This window comes from Salmo salar, chromosome 25 (assembly GCF_965601325.2).
Source record: "Salmo salar chromosome 25, fSalSal1, whole genome shotgun sequence".
NCBI classification, from domain to species: domain Eukaryota; kingdom Metazoa; phylum Chordata; class Actinopteri; order Salmoniformes; family Salmonidae; genus Salmo; species Salmo salar.
Window position 1 is genome coordinate 12,336,276 of NC_138315.1, and position 16,917 is coordinate 12,353,192.

The following is a 16,917-nucleotide window of genomic DNA, read 5'->3' on the forward strand; positions in this document are numbered from 1 at the left end:
GCATTGCAGTGTAGACTGAGCCTGGTGTGCCTGGCAGGCTGAGGGGAGAAGGGAAAGGGAGAGAGGGGACGGGGAGAGAGGGGAAGGCCCTCAGCTCAGCACACACCCATTGTTCCGGCTTGACAGCGGGGGCATGGGAGCCCATTGTTCTTCCCCCCTGGCTGCTACCCACGCAGCATGGAGCACAGCACAGCTAAGCAGTCATTAACTACCAGGTCCAGGCTGGGCCAGGCCTGGTACGACTACCAGGAGGAAGGGGCGGCCAGGTGATGCTGTACCCAGGCCAAAGCTTGTCCCGATGGGGTGGAACCTGCCTGCCTGTCTGCCTGCCTGGCTCACAGACTGCAGGGACACCATGACTCCATTCAGTCAGCATTGTTTCATTCTCTTTCACAGATTCTCTTTCATGTGCCAAGATCAAAACACCCAGACCTGCATTGTGTTTGGTCAGAGCAGATGTGCAGGGGGTAGGTAAAGTGGCATAGGGACATGGCTATACTGTCTAAATGTTCAATGCATGGCCTGGCAAAATAGACACTGCACTGAGGTAGCCTACACACATTGGCTGATGGCAATGATAATCAGTTATTTAATCTATGACTTTTAATTATGCTTATTATAGCCTTGGTCTATTACTAAAGGGGATATGAAGTGAAAAAAAATAACAAAACAAAGCGAGGAATATTCACAGGTGTGTGAATTAATGTCAATATTTTTCCTGTCGCTGGGGAGCCAATTACATTGTAATGTTTTATGTACTCGTGTGCACCGCCACACATTAATCACATGCATGAATGCATGGGGAGCCTCATCTGCAGTGGCCTGATATTAACTAGGTGGCGCTATCGACAGTTAACCTTAGCTTTTAAATTAAATTAAATGACTAGCCCCTCATCAAACTATGACTGTGAGCTAAGATATTAAGTATCATGACCATCCAGCCCAGGCAGACTTTGTCATTTTGTGCATCTCAAATTGCACCCTATTTCCTATATAGGTACTCTTAAAGTAAAGCACAATATAGGGAATAGAGTGCCATTTGGGATGCAGACATAGTCTCCCGAGAGGGAGCAGGTCCTATATCACACAATGAAGTGGAAAATTAAGGTCCTGGGGGCACGAAGGTCAACCAGCTGCCCTAGCAGATTTGAGCAAGCTGTGTGACCACACACTCCACCCCACTCTCATCTCTAGCACCAACACACTGGCCAGGGATTTGAATAATGAATGGAGCTAGCCCTCTACAACGCCCCATAGCCACTTACGAACTGTGTAACTCCAAAAATATTTTTGGGATCAAATCAAATGTTATTTGTCACATGCGCCGAATACAACAGGTGTAGTCCTTACAGTGAAATGCTTACTTTACTTAACCAACAATGCAGTTTTAAGAAAATGCAAAAAAAATAGTAAGAGATAAAATGGGTTTTATGATCCTGTTTTTATCCAAAATGTAGGCCTAGTCGTGTTATCAATTAATTTGGTTAGTAAGCCTACTTTTTGCCTACGTCTTGCTACGTCTTGCTCAAAGACAAATTAAACAACTTCTTTGCTTGCTTTGAGGTCAATACAGTGCCACTGACACGGCCTGCTACCAAAGCCTGTGGGCTCTCCTTCTCCGTGGCCAACGTGAGTAAAATATTTAAACGTGTTAACCCTCGCAAGGCTGCCAGCCCAGACGGCATCCCCGGCCGCGTCCTCAGAGCATGTGCAGACCAGCTGGCTGGTGTGTTTACGGACATATTCAATCAATCCCTATCCCAGTCTGCTGTCCCCACATGCTTCAAGATGGCCACCATTGTTCCTGTTCCCAAGATAGCTAGGGTAACTGAACTAAATGACTATCGCCTCGTTGCACTCACTTCTGTCATCATAAAGTGCTTTGAGACACTAGTCAAAGATCAAATCCCCTCCACCCTACCTGATACCCTAGACCCACTCCAATTTGCTTACCGCCCCAATAGGTCCACTGACGATGCAATCGCCATCACGCTGCCCTATCCCATCCGGACAAGAGGAATACCTATGTAAGAATGCTGTTCATTGACTACAGCGCAGCATTTAACACCATAATACCCTCCAAACTCGTCATTAAGGTCAAGACCCTGGGTCTCAACCCCGCCCTGTGCAACTGGGTCCTGGACTTTCTGACGGGCCGCCGCCAGGTGGTGAAGGCTGATCCTCAACACTGGGGCTCCACAAGGGTGCGTTCTCAGCCCTCTCCTGTACTCCCTGTTCACCCATGACTGCGTGGCCATACACGCCTCCAACTCAATCATCAAGTTTGCAGACGACACCAGAGTGGTAGGCTTTATTACCAACAACGACGAGACGGCCTACAGGGAGGAGGTGAGGGCCCTCGGAGTGTGGTGTCAGGAAAAGAACCTCTCACTCAATGTCAACAAAACAAAGGAGATGATCGTGGACTTCAGGAAACAGCAGAGGGGACAGATACACATCGACGGGACAGCAGTGGAGAAGGTGGAAAGTTTTAAGTTCCTCTGCGTACACATCACGGACAAACTGAAATGGTCCACCCACACAGACAGCGTGGTGAAGAAGGCGCAACAGCACCTCTTCAACCTCAGAAGGCTGAAGAAATGTTGCTTGTCACCTAAAACACTCACAAACTTTTACAGATGCACAATCGAGAGCATCCTGTCGGGCTGTATCACCGCCTGGTACGGCAACTGCACCGCCCTCAGCCGCAAGGCTCTCCAGAGGGTAGTGCGATCTGCACAACGCATCACCGGGGACAAACTACCTGCCCTCCAGGACAACAACCACCCGAGCCACTGCTTGTTCACCCCGCTATCATCCAGAAGGCGAGGTCAGTACAGGTGCATCAAAGCTGGGACCGAGAGACTGAAAAACAGTTTCTATCTCAAGGCCATCAGACTGTTAAACAGCGATCACTAACATAGAGAGGCTGCTGCCAACATACTGACTCAAATCTCTGGCCACTTCAATAAATGGACTTAATAAAGGTATCACTAGTCACTTTAAATAACGCCACTTTAATAATGGTTACATATCCTACATTACTCATCTCATATGTATATACTGTACTCTATGCCATCTACTGCATCTTGCCTATGCTGCACGGCCATCACTCATCCATATATTTATATGTACATATTCTTATTAATCCCTTTTACATTTGTGTGTATAAGGTAGTTGTTGTGAAATTGTTAGATTACTTGTTAGATATTACTGCATGGTGGGAACTAGAAGCACAAGCATTTCCCTACACTCGCATTAACATCTGCTAACCATGTGTATGTGACCAATACGATTTGATTTGATTTGATACTTCATATTCACAATGATGGTCCAATCAACTAAATGAGTTCCTTCCGACACAGCTGCTCTGTTGTTTTTTCTCAGTTTGACTTACTTCCTGCAGACTGAAATGCTTAGAGCAATTCAGATATTGATCCACGAGCTTGCCTCTGTCAATCTCCAGCAATTATTACCTGGACTAATGATGGCCCTTGCTCTGCTCGGTCGCAACTTGTTAAAAAGCCAGGGGCAGCAGGCGAAATTACCCAGCGAAGTGATTGCCATGGCTACCAATTACATATCGAAAAGGCAGACGGAGGGAGAAATACATTTCCACCAGGCTCTCTGATGACTTTGTGAACCTTGCAGGCGAAAGACATATGTCCCGTATGCGAGAAAAGGCTTCTACTCAGAAGCCACTTTACAAAGAGGGGAGAATTAAAGTTTGCATTCGAGGTTAATCTACCTCTAAGTTCTGAATGAGCAGGCATGGAGACTCCTGTGTGGCTCAGGACATAAACCCACCGTAGCCCTCTTTCAGCCGGGCCGTTGTGAATGGATTACAACGCATTCAGCCACATAGTGTCTTTCTCTGGTGGTAAACACCCACTCATGGTTGGTGCTGTGGTTGAGTGGGACCTTTATGGTCTCTACCCCCTGCCTGCCTGCCCCCAGGGTAGGTCCTGTCATGGTGGATCAATAGAACTATCAATGACAGACCTAGGGAGAAACAGGAGCAGGTGTCCTCGCATGGTCTCCACCGTACCGCCACAGAAAAGTTATATTCCTCGCCAGTGGCTTTTACTGATCTCGCCATCTGTGAGTCATTTCAATTCCAGTTCGGCGTAGAGGAAGAGAAAGCCAGTACTGTTGTGGTTCCGTTCACCTTGACACCAAAAGGCACAACGTCTTAGGGGCCGGGGCTCCACTTTTCCACCAGCTTGTGTTTTGTCCCACTTCCTGGTTCTCATCTGCTCCCCACCCCACTAAGGCGGCTTCCTGATTAGACTACAAAGAAGATGCTTTGCATTGAAAACAGTAAGAGCCTCTCCCGTATTACCTTCCATTAAAGCAAGAGGAAGGAAGGAGTTCCTACTCTCATTCCAAAACGGACATACAAAAAAGGAGGGAACACAGTCAGACAGACAGCCACAACTAAAAGAATAGGGTACCCTGAGGGCTCCGGTCAAAATTAGTATGGTGCACTATATAGGGAATAGAGTGCCATTTGGGACACAGACCTAGTATTTGCCAGGCTCTAATAACCACTTATCCCACTGATTAAGCTGTAAATAAATAAATAAATATATATATATATATATATATATATATATATATATATATATATATATATATATATATATATATATATATATATATATATATATATATATATTCATGTGAGATGAAAACTAGTGGGTGTGTGGCGGCCGAGCTGGGTGTGATTCCCATGCACTAGACTATAGTGAGATGGAGAGGTAGGGTGTGTCCCCCTTCTCCAGTAGAGCATACAGAATGTGTTTGACACACACACACACACAGGCACAGCAGACTACGCAGGAATACAGTGTCAGATCCTAAACTCACATGGTGCTGGGAAGAGACTAAACATGACAAGTGTCAGAGTGTCAGGTTTTGTTCCTTGAGAAACTGCCTTTCCCCTCTGATGGAGTCCCCCAGTAACAGACAGCCACTCATTTCAGCAGTCCTGTGTTGGTTGATAGATGGCATAAGATCATCCCAAGCTGTCAACTACTTCTGGTGACAAGTGTTAACAACACCCACACAGTATATTTTTGAGTGTGTGTGTGCCCGTGTGTGAGGTGAGTCGTTAGTTCAAGGTGGTGCAATAACGAATGTAGAAGGTAAATACATGTCCAACAAAAGCAACAGTGTGTCCCTTATACACACATATGATATACGTTATAACAACAACATATCACACAATTCTACAGACATCCTCAATTCAATGCTTACACAGTGTCAATGAATAGCACATTTCTTATATTTTAGTGCTCATTGGATTTGAGAACTGGTACCTAAGCCGAGGGACTCACGTCCTCCAACATAGACCATTTGGGGCTACGGCAAGAGATGGTTTGCCATAGGTTCAAGACAATAGCTTACCCCATCCCAGCATTGCATGTATCAAAACGTTTCACTTCACTGAAATAAAGGGTTTCAAATATTGTACTTTCATCCTACCGGTTTTGAAAAACGCATCCGTATCCGAATCATTCGGTCCCTCCTCTGCTGCTTCAGCTGAATTCATGTTTTCTCCTTGAGGATGTCAAGAGACAATGTAGCCCGAAATATATCCAGTGATTACTTTAACCAAATCAGTGCAGCGCGAGCTGGCTTCTTCATGTTCTCGAGTTCTTTGTCACAGGCGCTCGCTGTTCGGCCGTGGGTTTCCGTCCTTGTGCTTGGGCTGTATTTTGCGCTCTATTGTTTCAAATTCAACCTCCTCCTTTCGCAGCCCCGGCGCCACAAAGGGAACCCAAGGCGCGTGTGACAAAATGAAGATACCGTACGATTTCAAATGGGTTGTTCTGCTGGCAAAATCGCGGATTTACACTAAACGCCGCACGTCTTGAGTATAATATAGCCCAGAGCATCCCCGAAAATTAGCTGTAGCCTATAAAGTCAAGGCATCGGCATATGGTTGCATTAAGAACGGTTTCTTGGCAGTTCGTTCTAGTGATGTCACCAAAGCTGCATAATGAAATTGGTCTGGCTATGAAAAAAGCATCAACATGATTTTACATCTATAACCTAAGTCGTTTACAGAAAGAAAAAAAAGTCAGAATAGTACGAAGTCCGTATCTAACCCCCAAATCCCTTGCCTTCTTATTTATTGTAAAAAATCCGCTAATCGCGCAGATAGGAGCTGTATCAGCACAGGCTGGGACAGCAGGGTGTATTCCCAACAATAGCTCAGAAAGCAGACCCCTCCGCCCCTATACCCTCGCCCCCCTAAAACACACTCCTTTCCCTTTTCACTAGATTGCTGAGGTGAATAAACTGCTGTGGAGAAAGTTGACAAGAAGCCGCAATCTATTACTTATTTTGGGATTAGACGTAACCCCTTTATTCAAACCAATAGCCTATGTGTTTTCTCCCAACATAGATAGCAAAATATAAAAAACACCCTGCCAAATAGAAAGACAGGCCTTTCGCTACACCCGCAAAAGCATCTGCTAAATATGTGTGTGTGACAAATACAATTTGATTTGATTAGATCATCACAATGCAGATAGGCTACTGCTCTGCAATGTGTGCTTGAAGCCTACACGATTCAATGTGTTAACTCCATGTCTATATGTAGGGCGATAAACAACTAATGTTAGTCCATTGGCCTACCAGCAACCTCTCTCGCCCCACGATTTGACAAAGCACGTCCCGTTATTCAAAGGCACTCTCCCGTTGTCCCCTTGATGCCCCCTATCGTAACATCTCATCATAGGCCTAATTAAGAGTCAATTATATATGGAAACACTTAGGAACTTTTCCAAATCTCATTCTATTCAACTAGCCCGTTTCTTGAGAGCAGTTACGGATCCATTTTAATTAAACATTTGTGTAGCCTTCCCTAAACATGAAAGATAATGTTCGCGGTTATTTCATTAGGCTTATTAAAATCACAAAGACATCGAATTCAATGCGGCACTGTGGTCACGCTGTTGTCTGGCTGGTAGATAGACAGCTAAATACTCCCCTCTAGTGATAGCCTAGTTTTTCAGTAGACCACCAACAAATGTAAGACGATAGTAGCGCAACGCTCCACTTCACAACGACTTAACGCTAATGAAGGTATTCATTAGCAAAAACGCAGAGGAGTAAAATGTGTTTTCTTTCTTGAGATAGAGTTAAAGGAGATCAGTAAATTGATCATTCTTCTTATGTTGGAATACCTGTGCTTGCTGTCAGAAAAAATATATATATTGGATGGCCATCATAAGTAGGTCTAAACGAAAAAGGTTGAAATATTAGTCGTGGAGCTTTCTTTTTCCATCAAGGCAGTCTTGAAGAGCGAAAGGAGCAATTTCTTTGATTTAAACAAGACTTTATTTACTTGGCACTTCGATAGAAATATTTCAAACAGCGTGACAAATAAACGCCACAGCGTTTCTGCTAGTAGACCTTTGAGTGGCACGTTAACCAATCTAATAATATGTAACATAATAATTCAATTAAATAACAGAATACAGAGATGATATAGAGGTGCGAACATAAAGTAAATAATAATAATAATAATAATAATAACAACAATAATAAGCAGTAACCAGTAACTGAAAGGTCCTCAAACCCATTAGGTGAAAAATCTGTTGATGGGCCCTTGAATAAGGCACTTAAACCTAATTGCTCCTGTAAGTTGCTCTGGATAAGAGTGTCTGCTAAATTAATAAAAAGTTTAAACTGAAAAAGTTATATAGCTAATAGACTATTATTAATAGGAGATTTAAAAAAAAACGTTGACACAATTATTTCGCTCTCACAGCCATGCAATCTCCATAGACAAACATTCACAGTAGAATGTCCTTACTGAAGAGCTCAGTGACTTTCAAGGTGGTACTGTCATAGGATGCCACCTTTCCAACAAGTCAGTTCGTCAAAATTCTGCCCTGCTAGAGCTGCCCCGGTCAACTATAAGTGCTGTCATTGTGAAGTGGAAATGTCTAGGAGCAACAACGGCTCAGCCGTGAAGTGGTAGGCCACACAAGCTCACAGAACGGGACTGCTGAGTGCTGAAGCGCATTTGTGCGTTAAAATTGTCTGTCCTCAGTTGCAACACTCACTCGCTACCGAGTTCCAAACTGCCTCTGGAAGCAACGTCAACAGAATTACTGTTCGTCAGAAGCTTAATGAAATGGGTTTCCAGCAGCCACACACAAGCCTAAGAACACCATGCGCAATGCCAAGCGTCGGCTGGAGTGGAGTAAAGCTCGCCGCCATTGGACTCTGGAGCAGTGGAAACGCATTCTCTGGAGTGATGAATCATGCTTCACCAACTGGCAGTCCGTGGGACAAATCTGGGTTTGGCGAATGCCAGGAAAACGCTACCTGTCCCAATGCATAGTGCCAACTGTAGTTTGGTGGAGGAGGAATAATGGTCTGGAGCTGTTTTTCAAGGTTTGGGCTAGGCCCCTTAGTTCCAGTGAAGAGAAATCTTAACACTACAGCATACAATTACATTCTAGACGATTCTGTGCTTCCAACTTTGTGGCAACAGTTTGGGGAAGGCCCTTTCCTGTTTCAGCATGACAATGCCCCCGTGCACAAAGTGAGGTCCATTCAGAAATTGTTTGTCGAGATCGGGGTGGAAGAAATTGATTGGCCTGCACAGAGCCCTGACCTCAACCCCATCAAACACTTTTGGGATGAATTGGAACGCTGACTGCGAGCCAGACCTAAATCGCCCAAAATCAGTGCCCAACCTCACTAATGCTCTTGTTGCTGAATGGAAGCAAGTCCCCGCAGCAATGTTCCAACATCTATTGGAAAGCCTTTCCAGAAGAGTGGAGGCTGTTATAGCAGCAAAGGGGGGACCAACTCCATATTAATGCCCATGATTTTGTAACGAGCAGGTGTCCACATACTTTTGGTCAGGTAGTGTACCTCCCAGTTATCTGCCAAGGGGAGCATTAGGAAGCTGGAGATTGGGTATGAATGGAAAAGCTTGAATATGCCAGAGGACATCTTGAGCCACATCCTTTCAATAGGAAAGTTTGGTGAATAAATTGAATGGAATAAATTCCGTTATCTTGGAAAGGTAAATATTAATGCATTGAAAATGCTAATTTTATGTCATTTCATTGTAGATAATTTCTGTACATAGACTATATACTGTATCTCTCATATGACCAATAAAGTATGTGTACCTTGAGGAAGAGGTCTTCTGACTCCAATGGGACTTCCTGGTTTATTTACCCTCTTATTCCATGTCTTGACAGACCCTTAAAGATGCCCTGAGTTACGCCTGCTACGTACTGAACTGCGATCCCAACTGTAAGGCTCCAGATACATGTGTCCTTTGAAACCTTCCGTTTCTCTACACCTGCCTGCAGTTGGGAATGGGAACATCTCACAACTGCAGATTGGCCGAGTTCTCGGATATATATAAAAATAATAAAAAGAGAACGCGTGAGTGAAAGGCATTTATGACACCTCCATAGATAGGGTTTGAAGATGTATTCAAAGCAGTGTGTCAATGTCAAGTCACATCACAGCTCAGAGTGAAATCGTTTTCTTGAATCGTTTTGCATTCATTACAAATTCCTTATTTTCTCTGTATCCTGTTTTGTTCCTCACAGGAACAATGGTGGGGTGAAAGTGTCAGACTTCATCAACAATCGCAAATTGCATCTGGATCCAACTACATGATTCATCCCTACTAATCAGATCCGTTGTAGTGGAAATAAAGGTTTTTCTATTTTAACTTAGACTCTAGACTAGTAATCCTCTTTTCTGCTTTACATTGACTGTTCAAAAATGTGATCTTAGATATCACAAAGAACATACGTATTACATTCCAAAGAAGCCTTCAATGTGATGAGATAACAGCAATATTTTCAAATGGTGCAGTCTTGTAGGCCTAGAGCCAGTGTGTGTGTGTGCGTGTGCATATGTGTGTATGTACGTGTGTGTGTAGGTGTGTAGTTCTCCCCATAAGACCACCCCTAACACTGGGAATGTGTCATCCCACAGATGGACCCGCTGGGGCACCAGGTGCCAGGAAGTGACAGCCTTCCTCAACCAACCAGGTCGGGCCCTGCCTCCAAAATACACACTTCTCTCTGGCTATTTTAAGCTTGCTCAGTTCTGAATGTGTGTGTGTGTGTGTGTGTGTGTGCTGTCTAATGCATGCACACATTGTTTTCACTACATTGGCTTTTTATGATGATCTGAGTTCAGAAAAATCCTGTCTGATTTGCTTTGATATTATGTTTGCCCTGTAGCTATATCTCCAATCACAATTAACTTGTGGTAATTGAAATCTTGTCAGCAACAAAATGCTTAGTGGAGTTCAAAATGGTCATTTCTGAGACAGATTCCTTTGTTGGTTGTGTTCGTGATTGGAATATTCTATCTACTGAGCCTAGGATACATACAGGTAGATTAGATGATATTGCAAATCATCCTCTGATTACTTGGTTTGTTCCAGCTCCTGCCGTTTCCATGGTCACCTGAGCACGGAATGTTCTGCAGTCTAAGTTGATCTGTGAGCCAGGCGGCCTGGGGCCATCAGACTATGGCCTGTTAACAGGTCACAGAGCACTGGTCCTCTGCCAGGATCCTCATGGTTTACCCACAAACACAGACCCACAGACAGAGACAAATGCACAGCATATGGTTAAAGCATCCAACAGCCACAACCAGGAGGAAGTCCTAATATGGACACCATAAGCCTAAATCAGGTATAAAGCAGGAAGTAGCCTAAAGCGGGAAGTAGTCATTCACTTGGGAGAATGACCATGATTATGTGGACATTACCCTCATGATTTAAATTGTTTGACCAAACTTTTCAAGAGAAGAGCAGCTGTGCTGCACATCAAAAACATCAGAGAGCCATGAAAATCAAGAGACAGTAAAATACCTTAATAAATACCTTGAGTGCTTAATATGCACTGAGCTTCTTCATTGCAAGCTCTATACAGTATATTACTGAACCCTGGTCATGGGGAAATGTGGCTAAGGCAGGCACCGCATGCACCCTAAAAGTTATTATCCTTTATAAAATAGATGTTGCATATCTGTAATACACAGGGAAAATAATCTGTAGGAAAAATGAATATTTCGAAAGAGATTGGCAAACTGACCACAGGATATTATGGGAGAGCTGTTGCATGTATTGGGTGGAGAACTTTTCATATGAGACAGCTGGGGATAATTCAGTAGTACACTTTCTAACTTTAGCCAGTAGATGGTGCTATGCACCAGAAGGCCTGGGGTATATTGTAATACTGTATGGATTAACAATTGTTATGGATTTTGTAACATTGTGGACAGTGAGGCTGTTTCAAAACTTAAACAAATTGGACTTTGGCAATGGCAATAACTCCCCAAAAATATCCAAACACATATAAGTCTCAATAACTTACGCATTTCGGTTTACAAACCAAAAACCTCACCTCAAACGACGGAATGTCTTGCCACATGGCAGTACCACTCTCCAATTGGAAAAGTGCGTTGCCAAAACCAGGCCATAAAACATTCCTAGAAACCACACAGCGGGTTGACTGCTTTAATCAGTGGAGTGGGTTGGCCAATTACAGAGATACAGCCACAAACTGACAGGAAGAAAATAATTACTGCATTAACTACGGGAGATATGCAGATCAGAGGCGCCTGAGGTCATCTCCCTCTCATACTGAATTCTCTAAATGTCAAGGTCAACAGGTTATACAGTAGCTATCTCTGGTCCAGGGTGTTAGAGCGGCTGCTAACTTTGAGCCCCTAACAGCCGTACTAACGCCCTGGACCAGAGCTATACAGGTGCCTACATGTCATGGTAAAGTCAAGTGCATTCCATAAAATGTTCATTTATAGTATTTTATCCTAATGACATTTTCCATCCTTCCATCCAAATGGTGTAGTCGGTCTTAATAAGCCAGTGGAATACACTCGGAAGTTGGAGAAGTGTGGAGTGTGAAAAACACCAGAGCACTCCAATAAAGCATACCAATGTTTTTCACTACATGACTGAAGATACACAACTAATGTGTATGGGGGGGAATTATTTTTTGCTAACGCTCAGTGTTGAAAACCATTTTAAACGGCCTTCCCTAGAGCAGGGTTGATACTGTATGTGGAGGGAAGACCGGAGGGGGGGGGGGGGGGGGGGGGCTTCCAATACCTCTGTGTTTCAGACAGTCTAGGACTGTTTTGTCTGGAGTTTCGTTTGAGGCAGCACTCCCAGAGAATGTTTACTTTTACCTTTCCGGTGGGCTAGCTACTCTTGATCTGATTCCCATGATTCCCAAGTAGCCTACTGTAAGACCTGCCTCTTTCTGGAATGGGTAGGGGTGGGTGTCAACATTTTTTACATGTAATATGAGACTGCCTAATAGAAGCTGAACACCTTTAATATAACAGTGTATAATCATTGTTTTGTTAAGTGTGTTACAGCTAACCTATTAAGACGTTTATCATTTTGTAATACCTGAAACACAATAAGTACTCAGGAGAACTGCTTAGCCTGCCCAGAGAGGTACAAATCCTATTGCTCCTTTGCTTAACCAACACTGTTAATTAAAGGATAGGAAAGGACACTGAGTTATAGATAATACACTGATCTGCTGATGGACTGATAAACTGATGTGCAGGAGTACGACATAGTACAATATCCACTAGAGAGCAATGATGTAACACTGATGCAGACCTCTCAGTGCACAATTGGAAAATGAGTTATGATCTGTTCAAAACGTTAGATGAGGTTAGGTAAGTATGCCGTTTGACTTAGAGAGCTTCCAGTGTGTGTTATTTGATCAAGTTGGTGACAGAATACCATACTAAATATCTCAAGTCTTTCTTTGCATAAACCTAAGAAACATATCTCATCATTATCATAATCGAATCACACGTTCCATTGACACTTTCTCTCAAGCGCTCGGTAGTTTGTTTCTAGCATATGGACTGTTTTTTTCCAACATCCAGTCCGCTAACTTCTTTTTGCTTTCTGTGTTTCCTATATAGCACTGCCATCACTGACAGTTGTCATGTTGTGGAATCAGCTGCAAGTCAAGAAATGCATTTTAGCGGGTGCTGTAACAGCCGGGAGACGTGGCAGGAATCCATTCAGCCTCTAATTTAAAACCCATACTGACTAAATTACCATTCCACATGTTACAACATTCCTAAAGAAAATAATGTACTTTTTACTCCATACATTTTCCTTGACACCCAAAAGTACTAGTTACATTTTGAATGCTTAGCAGGACAGGAAAATTGTCTAATTCACACACTTATCAAGAGAACATCCCGGGTCATTCCATATTGCCTAGGATCTGGCGGACTCACTAAACCCATTTTTATTTGATTTAACCTTTATTTAACTAGGCAAGTCAGTTAAGGACAAATTCTTATTTACAATGACGGCCTACAGAAAGGCAAAAGGCCTCCTGGGGGATGGGGAATGGGATTTTAAAGAAAATATATATATAAGACAAAACACACATCATGACAAGGGAGACAACACTACACTACATAAAGAGAGACCTAAGACATACTTCGTTTGTAATTGATGTCTTGAATGTTGGAGTGTGCCCCTGGCTATCAGTAAATACAAAAATTATATAATCCAAAGTATATTTAAAAGCAAATACTTTTAGACTTTTACTCAAGTAGTATTTTACTGGGTGACTTTCACTTTTACTTGAATCATTTTCTATTAATGTATCTTTACTTTTACTCAAGTGTGACAATTGGGTACTTTTTCCCCAATCGCACAAAAATACTTTACACTTTAAATTGGTCTTTCAAAATCGGGAGATAAAGCTAGTGGCTCTTGGTGATAGTAGTCAACTATGGTGTGTGAACTTCTTGTGGATTGAGTACAGTGAGACATGCAGAGAAACAACAGTAGCCTGTCCTTTTTATTTTGAGTAATCACATCCTGTCCGGGAAATGATCCAAGTAAGCCTGATAAAATGGGCAATCAAGGTTATCAATACCTATCTATAAAGGATTAAAAGATGGATACATTTCAGAATAAAAGCTTTCTGATTGCAGGCTATGTGAACTAAGCACTGAATAGCGTATTCAAGTTATCTACTTGAATTTACCAGCTGAAAATATTGTACTAATCCTCAAATACATGTAAGAAGTTGATTGCCATTGGTTCAAAACACCCTTGAACTGAGAGCAATATACATCATGTAGTTCATACATAATTTACAGTTTACAAATGCTGTGACCCAGACCAGACAGTACATTTTGGGGAGAGATTTGCACATTTCCAGACCTTCCCCTTTCCCATCTCACACGACCAATGAAACGTCTCGCAACGTATGTTAGAACTGACGCCAAAAAGTTTGGTACTGTCAAACGAAAACCGCAAGATCTGAATAAAGTAGTCTCGACGGTAAGTCCGACGGGGTGAGTGACTTACCTGTCTTTGAAAGCGCGATTCATTTTCTCGCTGAATTCTTTTAGGAAAAGGTTCTCTCTTCAGAGTGAAACGTTTGAGCAAAGGAGCAGCGCTTCATATTGGGGGGGGACACTACTTTGTAGCACTCTGCAACGTGCTGCTAAAGGTAAATCCAACTGAAATATTGAAAATGTTTGTCACAGCCTAGGCTACCTGTATTGCATAGGCTCACGTTTATAATAAAGGAACTAATTATCACAACTTTTATTATAGCCTAGTTAAGTTTATTTCTTTAGGTTTCTCTTATTATTGCATGCGTTTCCATTTTTCAGCGCTTTTTAAACTTTTTTTATTTATTTTTATTTAAATGAATGAAATTACTATTTACATTATTCTACTGAATTATTAGTAGCCTAATACTTTACAACAATATTTTCAAACGAATGTTTTTTTGAGAGATTTTCATTTATTGCCTTTGAGTTCTAAATTGCACGTAAACACTGCAGTAGATAAATAGATAATCATGTAGCGTATTTTAATTCAACGTGGTCGCAGGGCAATTCGTATTGTTCTGTATATACATATGTGATGCTTCATTCAGGATGATATATTACGTTACATTACATTATGAATGGAATCGCTGTTGTACAATATCATGCAAGTTATAGGATGTACAATAGCATACATCTTGGAAGATGTATTGTAATGACCGCGATAGATTATAAACACATTTACATTTTATTCATTTAGCAGATGCTCTTATCCAGAGCGGCTTACAGGCGGAATTAGTGTTAAGTCCTTTACTCAAGGACACATTGACAGTCGGTTCGGGGATTCGAACCAGAGACCTTTCGGTTACTGGGCCAACGCTCTTTACTGCTATTCTCACACGGATCACATGGCCTGTCCGTGTGAACCCCTTATCCTTCTGGGCACTAGGACCCATGGGGGTACTTGGCCTATCCACAGGGGGTACTTGAGAAGACTCATGAGACCATAGGACTACTGGTAAAATGCTTATGAAGGGGTACTTCCTGGGTACTCCGGGCAGTCAAAATTCAGTTGGTGGTACAGTAAATGAAATAGATTAGGAACCACTGGTTTAGGAAAGCGTCGACGCTGGACAAGCCCCGTACAAACCTCCTGTAGTATGAAGCCAGGCCCAGGAAGCTCTGTCTGAGGGCTCAGTCAAGTCAGCCCACTGCATCTCCAACACCGCCTTGTCTGCAGCCTCCTGGCGTGCCAGTGGGATACGGCGGGGGTGCACCTTGATGGCCAGAGCATTGCCTGTGTCGATCTCATGCTGCACCAGATGAGTCTGACACCTCCTCACTCAGAGAAAAGCTTAGTTTGAACTCGAACAGCAACTGGAGCTGGAGGAATGTGACACACAGCCGTAGGGGCGGGGGTATAGCTGATGTGCAGGTGACCGGAGGGGCTGGGGGAAAGTCACACACTGATGTGGGGGGGCAGCCATGGGTCTCCTTGACTGCCTGAGTAAGGGGGCCGTTGGGCTGCATGAATGTGACATTTATATTTTATTTGACCTTTATTTAACCAGGCAAGTCAGTTAAGAGCAAAATCTTATTTTCAATGACGGCCTAGGAACAGTGGGTTAACTGCGTTGTTCAGGGGCAGAACGACAGATTTTTACCTTGTCAGCTCGGGGATTCGATCTTGCAACCTTTCAGTTACTACAAAGCTCTAACCACTAGGCTACCTGCCGCCTGTGTTGGTGACTGCAGGCACTCCCTGGAAGCTCAGTGTGCACCTGTCTAGATCTAGCTTCCTTCCCTTCCATCCCACACAGGATGATGCACCGTCCTGACCCCTAATGTCAAGGTAATTATCCCCTTCCTTTTCATGGGTGCCAGCTCACCTGTGACTGTGCAGAGCTGCACAGTTGTGGCCTCAAACTGAGCCCAACATGTTACAATTTCCAGCCTCCCCATGGTTACTGTGGATCCAGTGTCCACCAGGGCAGAGCAGAGCACCCCCTCCACAGTGACTGGGATGTGACAAAAGTCCCCAACACAGGTCCGGCCCACCATCCGCTTGCAGTTGTCTGCTTCTGGGAGAAGTGGAGCCTCGCTCCCCCGTCTGTGCTGTTGGGCTCCCCCTGGCGATGGTGGGGGTTGGGAAAGAGAGACAGGGGTCCGCCCCGTCTATGTGGACCCCGAGCCGTTTCTCTGGGCTCTGGGGAACATTGGGCAATTCCTGCGCAAATGGCCTGGCTGGCCACTCCCCTAGCAGACCATGGGGCCAGGGCGTGTGTTGTGTGCTGTCTGTTGCGATACAGCACAAATGAGTTCAGTCACTCATGCAGGCTTTTCCAGCTCTGGGCTACTCTGCACCACAGCCCACAAAGTGGGTGTATCTCCAAACACCCCCACTGAAGACCCAGCCCACACAATCTCCCTCTCCAAAGCCATCTCCAAGGCTTTCTGTAATGACTCTGGATGAGCCAGCTGGGTCTGTGTGTGCAGCTCCGTAGGAGAGAGCGCCTGTATGAACTGGCCGTGTGCCAGCTTGCTCGCAAGTGAGGC

General features: G+C 43.7%; 2 protein-coding genes across 5 annotated transcripts in view; one reads left to right on the forward strand and one right to left on the reverse strand.

The window, feature by feature from the left end:
* Positions 1 to 6,235, reverse strand: part of LOC106586158 (kalirin) — a 259,188-nt gene extending 252,953 nt beyond the window's left edge. For 2 of the 3 annotated variants that reach the window (XM_014173062.3, XM_014173061.3), the window contains exon 1: positions 5,488 to 6,235. In XM_014173062.3, coding sequence (XP_014028537.1) covers positions 5,488 to 5,554 — 67 coding nt within the window. In that variant the 5' untranslated portion in view covers positions 5,555 to 6,235. The remainder of the gene's footprint in view (positions 1 to 5,487) is intronic. The other variant, XM_014173066.3, reaches the window with a different exon arrangement.
* Positions 6,236 to 14,273: 8,038 nt separating this feature from the next.
* The window catches only part of LOC106586160 (myosin light chain kinase, smooth muscle), a 98,934-nt gene continuing 96,290 nt past the window's right edge, over positions 14,274 to 16,917 (forward strand). Inside the window, exon 1 of one of the 2 annotated variants that reach the window (XM_082968876.1) lies at positions 14,274 to 14,365. The gene's annotated coding sequence lies outside the window, so the exon portion shown is untranslated. Of the gene's footprint in view, positions 14,538 to 16,917 lie in introns of both variants that reach the window. The other variant, XM_014173075.3, reaches the window with a different exon arrangement.